Here is a 15465-nt window from a genome sequence, read left to right on the forward strand (position 1 = left end):
GGAAATGATTTTAATAATATTAAAAACGTATTAGTACCTTTTTTCTCCATATATACAACCAAAACGTATATATTTTGTCCGATATACCTATTGTATATTGAATATAAAAGTATTACGAATGTGAGAGGGAAGATAATTTTTTTTATGTTTGGTTGGGCATGAATGGCGAAAAAATGGTAATAGGATCGATATACAGTTGGACCAAATGAGGTCATTGTTGACCATTACTCTCTGGGGAATCTCATAAAAAACATTAGACACTATATATATTATATAGTATATAATATAGTGTTCAACATATTAATATAAATTATTTAAAGTCTAAAAACATTAATTTGTTGTTCAAAAAACGTAAAATAAAAGTTATCGTAAAGGTTTTGTTTATTTACTCCAGGAAAGTTAAAATGACCGTTAGGTAATTATAGTTTTATAATTAACAGTAGAAGCGACACTTGAAAAAAAATGATTATAAATATTATGAATCCAATTAATAAAAGGTTTAGAGTTTTAGACATTTGGTTTATATTATGCTATCATACATGCCTAGTTTACAATTTATAAAATTTAATACACCGATAAATTATATAATATAAAACATTATTTTCGGTATATTTTAATTTTAATTAGTTATAAATAAAAACAAATGTAGATCTTGACAATTGACAGAAAAACAAAGTAATAAAAATGAAGAAAAATTGTAAAATGTTTTTAAAACATTTATTGGTTTTTAAAGATTACATATTGAAACATATCATTGACCAAAGTGCATAATATATAATAATATAAACTCGTGAAATAATGTCATATAATAGCAATACCGTATTAAGTAAAGAAATAATAATGAATTTATGTTTTATTGAATGTTCAAATTAAACTTGATGTTAGTAATGACTGCAGTTTCGGCAACTCTTGTTTCCAGTCAGCGTTTTATAGAAATTCTCAAGACGTACAAAACCCAAAATTTTAATAATTTTTTTTTATTGAACTATGGCCATCGCCTATCAATAGAGGTAGTTATTATGTAAAATAATTTAATACATTAATACACGGGAAACTGGAATACTAATCAGTCATCATAATATGGGTATAATAAATTAATGTATAATAATATAAGAATCATGAAAAGATTTTGCTATACCATTATAATAATCATTATCATTTATAAAAGGGCAGTCGAGAACCCGTATATTAATATTGTTTGTTTTCCACAAAATATAAGAATTTTTTTCTAAATACAGAATAGACTGGTGCCGACTGCCCGGTCGGTATACGTGCTTGTTATCATGCCTACCAATACATGGTTATAATATTATAATAAATATTATAAAAATATATATTTATATAACATAATGTTATTCCGGTATCCATTATTTTACATGTTAAATGCATTATTTTTGATATTTTTAGGGCAATTAAATCCGAGCCCTAATGATTGTATTAAGCGGCGACGGCTAACTATAATAAAGTAAAATACCAGTCGTAAAATGTTGTGACTGGAAGTCGGCAAAGTACACTCCAAAAGTCCAAACCCCCCTAAAAATAAACCCTAGGATCGCCCATGTACGTATTTAAATCGATATTAGGTATACTCTGTTCACGATCATAATATTACAATGTTTGTATGGAATATTTGAGTTCATGATGTTGGATATAATATTATAACAAGTGTCAAGTATTAATTGTTTAACAACAAACAACAAATTAAAAAGATAAGTTTATCTTTTGAAAAGGATTTAATGACAATAATGAACATGGGAGTTACATTACATAAAACAGACACAAAATGTATATTTTATAATGCATAACGTAAATGTATCGTATTATAGAAACATGTTCATTTTTAATATTATTTAATAGGTAACAAAATTGCATAATATGATATAACATATTTTAATTAATTTCCATAGGAACTATAGTTTTAATTTATTAAACATTAATTCTTGTTTATTAAATTAAGAAACAATAAGATACAATTGAGAAAAAAAATGTAATAGGTAATTAAAATGTCTTGGTCTGCTTTTACTTATCGAGTTTCTACCGTTCTAGACATTTTTAAATTTTTGTAAAAATAATATTATAATACATTTTAACAATATTATAAGCAATATTTTTAGATATTAAATTGAAAAATAATTGCCTTTGTATTATAAAAAATACCTGTGGGTTAAGTATAATATTAACCATGATGTGAAAATACGCTGTATACTCGTACGCGTAGGCAACACGTGGGAAGGATCTGTAGGAATCACTAATTAGAATAACAAATCAAATCCTACAGGCTTGGTACGATACACGTCTGACTATGGAAGTATGGAGTTTAAATCCAATATAAAATGTTCAATAACATTTAAATAATCATAAAAGTTGATACATTTTTAAATTGTATGATATTATAAAGAATATTATTAAATTATCATAAACACACAAGTGATTTAAACTATAGATGAGAAACAATTCCTATATTTCCTATGCCAAGAAACTAAAACTAATAAAAATAAATAAAAAGTAATTACAAATTATTAACTATATGTATTTAAAAATATCACGTATTAAAACATAACATATTAAATATTTAACGTATTTTATTCATAGTGATTACTTAAATGAAGGGTACAAAAATTGTTTATTTATAAAACACTAGTTACAAAATGTTGTACCTAATAACACAAAATGGAATAACCATATAAAGATAGGTAAGAACTGGACATTTCCACAATGTATTAATATTAGCAATTTAAAAAAATGGTTAGGTTAGTATAGTTTTGAGGTATTTTTTTTTCTTCGATTTATGTTGATATCGATTTTGTTTATACTTGAACCCTATAAGTTGTTCACAGACCAATTAAAAATTCTTGAAAATAAATAGGTAGATTTTTATTAGCCATTTAAAATTTAATTTTTGATGAAATTGGGCATTTAAATGATAAATAACGATTTATGTAATTTAATTTTGTTGATATTAAATATTAATCGTAGACTTGAAACTTTTTGTCAATATACGTATATTATTTTCCATACCAATTACAGGTTGTAGGTACCTACATTTATGTTATTTATACCACTGACATAATATTATTCACAGCATTCTATATTCTATAGTACATTGGTATATTAACCATTAGTGTAAATTGGGGGGAGGGGCGACTCAAAGTTAGTACTTAGTACTAAGAATATATCATTTTTAGAAAATATCATTGGGGGGGGGAGCTTAGTCCCATTAAAAACTTTGGGCTACTTGCGACTATGGTATTGACTTAGAGGTAATAGCAATAATTCATGACGATATAATATTAAAATAATTAATTCTATACCTAATATTATATTATGCGTTTTTTTCTTCAAAATTTGGTTCAACTGACGATAGGAAAATAATTTAATAATAATAATAATGATAATATTTATTTAGCAAACAAAACAAAACAATAGTTTTAAACAAAAAATTATAGCAGGTTTGCAAGCTCATCCAATAAACATAGATATGCTTGTAGACAGATGAGAACATTTACTAAAATAATATAAATAATTTATAAAAGGATAATTTATTATAATAAAAGACTGACGTATACAGTTTTTTGTACACAATAATTTAAACATCTACTTTCGGTTCATCAAAGTAGCAATTAGATCCAATTTTCTACCAGAAACTACCCTCAAGTTTGAAGATTAAAGCATTTTTTCTGCTCCAAAATGTGATGATAGACAAAAAAAACACACATCATTGTAAAACTCAATGACCAATGACCAATACATTCATTACTCTCCTCAGATATACAAAGGTAGTTTTCATTTGAAAAAAGAAGTCATACTTCTTATTTAAATATAAAGATATTGCATTTTGATGGAGGATTTAACTGTTATATAGAATAAATAATACAATATTTTTGATATACCATATGGTTATGTTAACAAAGAACATTACAACCAAATTATAATATTAACATAAAACAGGTACACCAACGATTAATGAAATTACATCACGGATAGGACATGCAATAATAGTATAGTAGGTAGTATACAAAACAGTTTTCTTTTGTGCTTGTAAACTACATCGATAAGAATTATATAATTGTGAAATGTTGTTCTTACACTACATTATAGTACTGAACAATTATTTTGTATATATACATATATATCATAGGTATTATAAAATTATAAAAGATTTTCAAACACACAAATTTAAAAATAATCAAAAAAATTGGTATAGTAAGTTAATGTTTGTAAATTAAAAGTTATAAAATATACATTATTATATTATAACAGAAAATACGATAATAGGTATAAATAGTATATTATTACCCTATTACGGGTATAATAGAATATGCGTGTCTTTTAGAGTTTAGGGTAGCTAAGATGTAGTAATTTGCGTTCTATAACGATTTTATTTCTATACATTAGAAATCATTTAGTAAATTCATTGTTATACGAATATTATAATACAAAAACTACAGAGATCTAATGGAAGAATAATGTGTAACACGAATTCGTATCATACACGAAACTGGGGACGAAGCGCGAAACGGATCTGCCAAAACGTCAGTATATATAAAGATTTTTTTATTTAAAACAATTACAATTTTGGTTTTTATCTTTGATTAAAATACGAAAAAGTTAAATGTATTGCAGAATTTGTAAACAATTTGTAATTTATTTATCATTGCTATGAACCAAAACAAAAAAAATACTTATTACAGAAGGTAGGCCTGTTTTAATACTAATGATGCAATCAATTTGAAATACGTTCGGTTCAATGGTTTTTAGGTATTTTAAAACATTAAATGCGTAAATTATGTCCATGACCAGTTACAATACCAAAAGGATTTTCCAACGTTAGTAAAATGATTTGAAAATTGATCGCAACTTGCTGGTTAAATAGTCCTTGAAATTCAATTTTGTGTAAAAAGGGGGGAAACTCTTTAGAATCCTTGAACTATATAATGGTACCTATAGTCAAATTATCTATTACCTTGTATGTTTCCGTAGATTTATTTGGGGTTATATACTACATTTGAAATAATATACCTAGGTAATGAAACTAAACAAGTTTATTTTTTAAGCATAAGTTATGGAATAATTACGAAAATGTTTAGTTAAGACAAACATTTAATTTGATTAAACGCTTAATAATATTATAGTGAAAATTGTTAATTTGTTGAACCGATATTATGTGCCTAGTTTACAATATACATGTGTTAATTAGGTATTTATGACGTATTATTATGATGGCAGGCATATATTATAATATATAATAAATCTAAATGTTGCTGTTTTTATTATCATTTCTGTACTCAAATAGTTAGGTATTATACATACAAAACGTTATGTAGTTATAAAGCATAATATTTTGTAGAATAATTTATTATATATTTATATATTACACATCAATTATTCTGTAAGTATAAAAAAATATAATATTTTTTTTTTTTTAAATTATTTTAAAAATATGAGGAATATAAAACAATGAAAAACTGTTACTCTCAAAATAACGTTAATGATGATTATTAATTTAATTTGTCCTACGTGCAAAGAAAAATAATATACAGTTCATATACCTACATTATCTTCAACCGTTATGAATTCGTTTTTCGCCAATTAACCAACCAAGCACCGTTAGGATGGACAAAGATAGTTAGTAATAATAAATTAAGAAATAACTAATAACTTTGTATGCTACATGCACACAGTTATTATTGTTATGAATGTTATTAATTTAGTAAGTATATTAAAATATTTTATGATTACTATAAAATTACGTACACGTAATTTTACACAGTCAAGTGTTTTAAATTTTTTTTAATTATTGGCCATTCATTTTACATATAAATAAATCTACGAACTATCCAACAAATATTTGTAGCATGTAGGTATATGAAAAAATAATTTTTTTAGCAGAATGAATTTAAATTTAAAATGTTATGAGTTATAACTCATATTACGTTAGCTTGATTAGATAAATTACCAATATGTAATATTTTTGGTTATAAAACGTTAGATAAATAAATATTTGAAAAAAATGTATTTAATTATATTTATAATTTAATTTATATACTGAAAATCGTTAAAATTTACCATAATAGTTAAGAGGTAAAATCATCCGTCACGACCAATAGTTATGTAGGAGCATTTCGTTTAAGGTTGAAATATATTTATCGAAATTTCAAACAAGTAATCGAAACACAACACTGTGTTGGCAAAAAAATACATACACAATAATAAAAAAATAACTACACTAAACGAGCGAGGACATGGTCCGTTCAATGACCGGCGATGACTGCGAAGTACGAGACTACTAACTAAACTGCCGTAGTTGCGGCGGTGTGTCAGTACAGTCGAACCTCCAGAAACGCATATGTACACGTTATGTTCAGTAAATGTCCTATTTATTACACCTACGTAGGTGCGTACTAATATTTTAAAAATATCTAGTAGATAGACTAAAACGTATGAAATATTATCAAGAGGACAAAAATTAAATATAATTTTAGTTATTAAAATTTGATTTGTTAATTAAAAACTCGAAAATTAAAAGTATCCTATAAATTATTTTATTATTAGTACCTGCATGTAATCCGGAAATACTTTTTTTATAAAGTGTAGATATTTACTAAAGGAAAAAAAATTTCAATTACGTAAGGTGTTGAGTATCTATTATCTATATTGATATTATACTGGAGATCACTGTGTGACGAATGACAAGTGAATTAAAATATTTTGATATACTCAGGCACTCAGCTGTTGACTGTTGTTATAGCTGTTTTGGCGAATTGGAAGGAAATCGTGTGCTAATATTAAAGACTACTTCTCTCCCTTTCACTTTCCCTTTTGTTAAATTAATGATATACACTTTGAAAAGTACCTATAAATTGTTTGGCCCACACAAACAAATTTACATATATCTTATTAGTTGTTTTAGATCGAGACTATAATACCCAACAAAACACAATAACTAATGCTTGACATTCAAAACAATAAAAGGTCTAAATGAATGTATGATACAGAAATAAAATTCAGAATTATCATTATATTTAGTCCATCATATTTATATAATTCATAAAAGAATCTATAATTTAAAGAAATTTATAGTATAGGAGGTCGTTATTAATATTTAATAAAAAAAAATAAAACTGAATGATTATAATCAAACAGTGATATAATTAAGTAAAAATAATGATGGTTTAAACTTTAATTTTTAAATGGGAACTATTATAAATTCATTAAATGCACCTAGTTAGAGGAATTTTCTACCTTTTAAGAACATAAGTTTAGAAGGATCTGCTATATTTTATGAGTTATGACATTAATGATATCTAGTGTTCTTTAGACCCTCTGCCTCACCCTTAAATCCACTACTGTAAATACCTATAGTATAATGTATAAAATAATTATATTTATGTTAAGTATTATTGCATTAAATGGCTATTGTTATTAAACACTGAATTATAAATGTATAACATCATGTCAATCATAGGTATGAATCAGGGAATAATTTGCTCATAATACTATATTAGTAAAATAACTGTATTAGTTACTAATTTTTTCCTAGGTAATTGATAAATTGTCAATTTTGAATAAGTGTATGGTTATTTTCCAATTAATTACATTGACACATATCAAAGAACAATATTCCTACCTTAACCTTTATTTTATGTTTTTATATTATTTTTTTATTTGTATAGATGAATGATCAAACTTAATATTTTTATATTATTTATAAATTATAAGTAAACAACTGCTAAAAAATATTTGTTGAGTAACATATTTAGCATTTACAGTTAATTCTTTCTAATGTAGGTATGTTGTATTATTACTTTATTGTTCAACAATATATAATACAAAATGCAATGTTCAACCATTAAGGAGTATTACAAATGTTGTTTAAAATCTAATTTATTTTTATATTGTTACAGATAACTATTAATTAAATTAAACTTTTTAATAATCAATCATAAAATAATTAAGGCATAAAAATAATTTTTGACTTATGTATCAGGAGACAGAAGCGGTTTGAGAGTATTATATATAGTGGATAGAGCCTTCCAATACCGAATCCTACAATCGACAACTGGACTTCTTGTGACAAGCTATAATCAGTGTGTTCATTATTTTGATGTGTATTTCAGTATTTGAATTATTATTTTGTGTTACCTAAAACCAACAGACAGCTGCAAGTGAGGTAAGGCAATAAATATAATATTTTATATTGATTTCGGTTATTACATTAGGTGTGTTTGATCAAGTTCTCGAATACATGATCTCGAGAGCCCTCCGAACACCTGAAGGAAGGTGATAGCGTGATTTTAGTACTTGCATCTGGTATTATTCTCCAGTATTTATAAGTGTAGAGAATCATACAGATACCTAATTTTATCATAGAATTTTAATATAACTATCAAAAGGAGTAGTTTTTATATTTTCCCTATTTTTGCGTTATTACAGTATGTAAGATATAATATACTTGAAACCATAAGACATAAGCACAATATAGGGACAAGCTGACAACATACTAACATGATTATAATATAATAAAATATAATTCCAAATATTATAGGTAGCTGCTTACCCTTATTGCATTACTAGATCATATACTAAAATGACCTATACCTATGTAATATATCAAAACACAGATATTTATCGACCATGAATATTGAATTTTTAGATTAAAGACGGTCGCCTAGTGCCAGGCAATAATAAATAAGTATTTTTATTTTTAAATGTTTATAACCTACACAGTATAATATTATTTAACTATCTGATTGTTAATTTATTTGTATGTTATAGTATCGGTAGCTATTATAATTGTATGAACCACATCTACCACCATACTCGGGAAATTTTAACTGTTGTTTGTTATTTCAATCAAATCAATTTGCATTACCCACATACCATAAAATAATTGATATTTTATAAAAAATTTTAATCTCATGATATTGCATCAATGTTTTTTAGTATGATCAGTTTATACATTTGGCAGAGCTACACCTATTTTGTCTTATATTGTTTATACAGATATTGAGATATGGCCATTGTTGAACAACAATAACAATTTATTTACATGACATTGAATGGAATATTTTATAATTGTTAATTTTTGATAATGAAGATAAGGCTAGTTGTCATCAATGATATAATAACTAATTAAATAAAATACACTTGCAATGAGAATGATTAAAGATATTTTCTGAAAAAAACAAGTATAAAAGATGTGTATGTTTAAAGATAATATAAAAGCAAATTAAATTTAGAGCAAATAAACAAACTCTATTTACACAGACAATTACTAATCAAATTTAAAATACCAAAATAAAATTAAGTAAAGTAATTATAAAGTAAATTTGATCAACAATCTGGATTTGATGATAGTTATAAACACTTTCGACTTTATACCTACTCATTAGGTATATATAAATATCGAGATAACTATATAATCAATTCTAATCTAATTGAATTAAAATTTGAGTCAATAGTTTCAATACATTAAAGTGTAATTAACGATGTTTCTAGGAATCTACTTACCAATTGTAATTTGCTGACCCAACCGCGATTAGAATATTTCGGGACACGTCACAATCGAACACATCTGTGAATTGAACAATATTGCAATTTACATCCAAGTCTGAGAAACTCAGATAAGCTTAATTATTATACTAACTACTTATAAATAATTATTAATTACGATTATAGTATTATAGTATAAATAAAAAAAAGAGTTGTAAAAAATGCAGTAAAAAAATTATATTTATTGAATTGCTTATCGATGTATATAAATGATATTATAGTTTTTATCAAAATAATAATTATTGAACTTTCTAATTTCGCATCATTTTCGGACCGATTTGAAACGTTTCGCATCAACTCAAAACGTTTTACAGTGTATTGATTCAAATTTGGTCATAATTACGTCCTATCAAAATCCTATGCAATGAGTAAAATCGATAAAACGAACGTATAATATTATTGAAATGTGTTATATTTTTCAAAAATTAAAAACTAAATACTACCTAATATGATTTATTTCAAAATAAATCTAAATTGCATAGTAGACGTTGAACATCATCAGAACATTTATAATTGGCTGATATTCCATATTCGACTATAACAAAATATTTACGTTCCTCCAATTTCTCGGTATAATTGCCAAAGAGAATATGAACACGATCAGCTGAGAGTTTTGTTTATGCCGTTCCGACGTTACCACTACAAAACCGGTCATTGGTACTGGTTTTGGACCAGAGTACCAGACTGTGGGCCGTGGGGTTAGTTTTCGGCCGCCTTCGATAATCGGTATTGTGATTAAAATTTCGTTCGTTCCGTCTCCGTTGTTTATACGTTTGTTAGCTGCTTTTCACCCCGTGTAAACCATAAATCGTAATTCTACCTGCAACGCAAATTTTATACATATTTACGTGTTTTAACCATAAAAAAGGTGAACAACATCTGTAATTTCGTCCGTTTATTTCTGCGTTTACCCACAAAATCACAGTGTTTTGACTATTCAGTTATTCGTCGGCGTCGCAAGAACGTAACGGAAAACCTGAGTTTTTGAACAGAAAAATGAGCGAAGAAGAACAACTTCCGACCGGATGGGAGAAGCGAGTGAGCCGGTCTACCGGTATGTTGATATAATATTGTGGAATTCTTTTCTGTGTCTGGTCATGATGGAATTTAATATTTCCAAACTGTTACCATGACTCTATTTAGGTTCTTGTTGCGTAAGACTTTGGCAATAATATGGCCATTTAGATGTTTGGCTGAGACTAGTGTGACCTATGAATTTTTGATTTTAAATTCTATTTTAAATAGTATTGCATTTTTTTTCGGTATATTCGTGCATTATTTTAGTTTATCCTGCTTGTTATTTTTTTTTAGCTATTTTCATATTTTGTTAACAATTCCCTAATTGTTTGTTAAAATTCAAATTGCATTAAAATATGATGGATAATAAATATTTATAATTAATATTTTTTGGCTGATAACACTTGTCTAAATGTCTTATACATATCATATTATATGAGTAGTAATGACTAACGTATACCTTGACCTTTCTATAATTTTAGTGTCATATTGCCGTAATATGATGAATATATGTACCTAATAATTTATCTGTGTCATCTAAAAGAAAGAAAATTATAACTATCTAGGTAGGAATTTAACTCACTTATGCACTATACAACCTTAATTTGCTCTTAAAAATTCCAATTAATGCACTAACATATGCATTACATCTTTTTTTTAAATTACTTACGTTAAAAATATTATAAGTACCTATCTAGATTTATTGAAAATCCATCCCTAAAAAAAATTTGTCATAAGCGATAATATGAATATTGTCCACGACAATGTCAGAATCATATGTGTCTGACAAATGTTTCTTTGTCTGGACCGGGCTTTAGACAATATCCTTCAGTCACCTTTGAGTATACCATCTGTATGCCTACTCTGTAGTACGTAGTCGTCGGTATAATATGAATAAGAATGTTAAACATGCAGAAAAGAGAATCAGACTCAAAGGAAAGAAATCTCAAATAAATATAGTAATAACTTAAATTTAAGTAATTTTAAAAATATAATCTATATCACTAGATAGTTCTTTAATTTATTAAAATAGTTTTACAAGAATATGTACCTATAAATGTATGTAATAAACAGTATTCAATATACCTAGTAGATATAGAATTGGATTCATTTTATTATAACTTTTTAGGTCAAACTTATTATTTAAACTTATTAACCAAGGAAAGCCAATGGTCTGTACCAACAAAACCAGCATCTGAAAATACAGGCTCAACAAATTCTGGTCCTGAACAAGTACAATGTAGTCATTTATTGGTTAAACATGAAAAATCACGCCGACCCTCGTCGTGGCGAGAAGAACGTATTACTAGATCAAAATCTGAAGCAATTGACATCATAAAATGTAAATATATCTGTATTTAATAAATTATAATTTGATGATTTTTAATGAAATTTAAATAATATATTTACAGCTTATCGCGAACAAATTGTTTCCGGCAAAGCATCATTTGCTGAACTTGCCCAGAAATATTCTGATTGTAGTTCGGCCAAACGTGGTGGTGATTTGGGACCATTTACTAGAGGTACAATGCAGAAGCCATTCGAAGATGCATCATTTGCATTAAAAATTGGAGAGCTCAGCGAACCTATTCATACTGATTCTGGTGTACACATAATTTTACGTACAGCTTAGATCACAAATAACTGTTTTCTTTTTTAATTCAAACTTTTGCCTTTTCTAATTTATTGTTGATTTCTGAGACACAATAATAATTTGTATTGGTTGCCTTATTTAATACTGATTGCCATTTATAAATATTTTGTTTTGTATTTTCTATTTTCAACTGCAATAATTGTTTCTCAAATAACAGTAATATCATAATACAAACAAAAATATAGAACATTTACAGTCACAAAAACAGTTCTGAAATATTATGCTGCTTATTTATTTTTATATTTTTTTTTATGTTTCTAAAAAAATATTGTGATATTTAAAATTATTCTTTTTCATCTACACTGTTCGGTTCATAATCATTTATATTCTTATTTGATAAATATTTCATATTTTACTCACATTTTCTTTGTGCATAATATAAACCAATTGTTATTATTAAAATTAAATTAAACTGTAATACATTTTTATATTGCAGTTTTAGGTTTCTATAATACATTTTAAATATGGCCGTTGTATACTTTTGGCTATCTATCATCATTTGTGACTGGTTGCCATAGTTATGATTGCTAATTTTATGAAAATATTATTTCACCTTATTTTGGCATACTCGTGGAATTATCATTGTTTTAAATATATTGTTTTGACATTAAATTAATTAACTCTTCTATTATTGTTTTTTCTACTATGTTTTATATAGCACTAAATATTAATCATTCATTATTTATACTCTATTCAAAATTATATAAGTCCCATTCCCATATGACAACTGCTTTCCAAAGAAAGCCTGAACAAAGCCATGCCCCTGCGCACAAATTGGCCACCTGGTACTGATCTCATTTTGAATACGCTATAAATGTCTCTACTGTTTTAATAATGTTAACTTGATGAAAATTATGATTTTTATGACACAATATTATACTTACAATTATATATAACTTATATTTAAGACTCACAAATTACAAATAAAAGCCAGAAAGTTATTAATAAAGTAATTTGTTTAATCATGAGTCTATATTATAGGTAATACTATTTGTATAATGATCCAAATTAATTTATATAAGAGAACCTTATCAGTGATGTAGCGTCGTCATTTATTGAATTGACTAAATACTTTTCAAATAATTAATTTTAAAGTGATTTATTTAATCATTTAAAGTTATTGAGTTAAATTATTAAAAATGATAGCTATGTCAAAGTTTTTCTATATTCATAATGCAATTTGAATACCTGTTCCATTTTAAACATCAATAAAACAAATTGTGTTGGCAAATTATTTGTATGATTTCATAGTTATATAATGAATAATGGTACTCTAATATATCAATGTATTTTGATAATTAATAACTAATGAGTTAAAGAAGGAACAAACATAGAGAGTTGACATTTTCACCAAACATTTATATAATCATTTTTTAGACATTATTTAAAAAATATTTTTGATGTATGATAAAATTGTTAAAAAGGTGGAAAGGATGCAATACTAAGTTCTTCATAAGTTATTCTTACAGCAATTAAAAATATCAAAAGTACATAGTCAACTCACAGTTTTTTTTTTTTTGAAGTCAGAATTTAAATTAAAATTGAATATTCACATTATTTTTAATTGTAGACACTTAGGTCTTATCTTTATCATCTGGACTAATGTATTAGGGGTAGTGACTGACATCCCTTTTATTGGACGGTTATTATAGGTAGACGGGTACCTAATTATGGTTTTGATAATAAATTAGTATAATTGAGTGTAATGTGTACACTGTGTATTAAATATTAATGAAGTTAATATATTGAACAGTCTAAATTGTATAAGCAATAGAATTAACTTAGATACCTGCATAACTATAGTACTAACTTTATCCATTTTATATTGACCTACCTAATATAATATTATAAATTTCAAAGACTTTCAGACTTTTATGTCTGGGAAACATTTTACCTCCCAAAGTAGGTGCAAACAAGATTGCATTTTCTACTAGAAACCATTGATTATTATTATTTTGATTATTTGAAGCATTTTCACTGCTATTTAGCATTTTAGCTATTAATTTACTGCTACAAGATAAAGTCTGACAAAAAAAAATAATATAAAACCATTCAAATATTAAGATATATATCTGTTCTGAATCTAAAATTGTATTTTAACATAGAAACAAATACATTCATACCAAAATGTTTGAAATACATTTGAGAAAAATTATAATTGAGTACTAATAAATAGGTACATATCATATATTATACTAAAATATAATATAGGACATATTTATATTATTTGATAAAAAACATTATTAATTTTTTTGACTTGATTAAAAAAAGAGAAATATTGTTCTTGACTTGTAAATGTTGTACACCTATGTAGACTACAGTATTTGAACATAATTAACTTAAGATTGAAGACTGTGAAATGTGAATTATTACTCATAGATTCACATATACTCAATTATTTTACATTACCATCTTGTGAATATGGAGAAAATATCTAGGATCCTAGCATGTGCCTGTAGTGCCTCTGCGGCAATATGGCCCTGACTGTAGGTAATTTTTCCTCGTGCTTATGTATACCTAAACGAAGAAGATCAAAAAATACCTCTAAAATTTACGATTTTTATCAAAAGTGCAATTATTATAATAATAGTTAGGTATATTAAAATGTTTAATATCTTTGGCACGTAAATATTATTATTATATTAGTACATAATAATTATAATTATTGTTATTATTGTACATACTATAATTATTTACAATACAATTACACTATCACAGACATCATTCATTATTCTTATATAAATAGAACCAATTTAACCATAATAATATGCATCACTGCAATTCCTGTCTAGCGTCCGTGATGTGGAATTTACTCAAAATAAATTATCTTCCTAAAAACCGCTAGAGCTTAGATTAATTCACGAGTTGAGTGCCCTCAGCTCAGACTATATCGACTATCGAGTTCAAAGATTAGAACTATACTATATTATGTACTGCCTAGTACCTACCGTGAACCGTCTACAGCGTGCCGACTACAGATATCTTTGATATGACGCATTGACGTTTGTAATTTTGTTTTTATCAATTTAAAATAAATTAAAAAATTTACAATATTATCCATTTATCCAACTATACACAGATATATTACATTACCTATACGACCATACATAATTTTATAAGTTAGAACATTGGAATCAGTACTCAGCTGCCACAACGATTCGATCAAAATTCAAAACAGATTACCCAAATTCAACCTTGTAGCAAAATTCAACGCAAAACATTTAAATAGTTTACAAAAAACT

At 26.0% G+C, this 15465-nt stretch overlaps 2 protein-coding genes across 4 annotated transcripts in view; one reads left to right on the plus strand and one right to left on the minus strand.

Annotated features, from left to right (window-relative positions):
- Window positions 1-10050, minus strand: part of LOC132949956 (ecotropic viral integration site 5 ortholog) — a 31817-nt gene extending 21767 nt beyond the window's left edge. The window contains exons 1-2 of one of the 3 annotated variants that reach the window (XM_061021088.1): window positions 9996-10050; window positions 9511-9574 (exon numbers count right to left, since the gene is read on the minus strand). The gene's annotated coding sequence lies outside the window, so the exon portion shown is untranslated. Of the gene's footprint in view, window positions 1-6066; window positions 6275-9510; window positions 9758-9995 lie in introns of those variants that run through there. The other 2 variants (XM_061021087.1, XM_061021090.1) reach the window with 2 other exon arrangements.
- Window positions 10051-10232: 182 nt separating this feature from the next.
- LOC132949957 (peptidyl-prolyl cis-trans isomerase NIMA-interacting 1-like) lies at window positions 10233-12851 on the plus strand. Its single transcript, XM_061021093.1, has 3 exons — window positions 10233-10606; window positions 11699-11911; window positions 11982-12851. Exons 1-3 carry the CDS (start codon window positions 10549-10551, stop codon window positions 12200-12202), a joined length of 492 nt encoding a protein of 163 aa, XP_060877076.1. The 5' UTR covers window positions 10233-10548; the 3' UTR covers window positions 12203-12851.
- Window positions 12852-15465: the final 2614 nt, after the last annotated feature.

The sequence above is a fragment of the Metopolophium dirhodum genome, chromosome 8 (assembly GCF_019925205.1).
Source record: "Metopolophium dirhodum isolate CAU chromosome 8, ASM1992520v1, whole genome shotgun sequence".
In the NCBI taxonomy this organism is placed as follows: Eukaryota; Metazoa; Arthropoda; class Insecta; order Hemiptera; family Aphididae; genus Metopolophium; species Metopolophium dirhodum.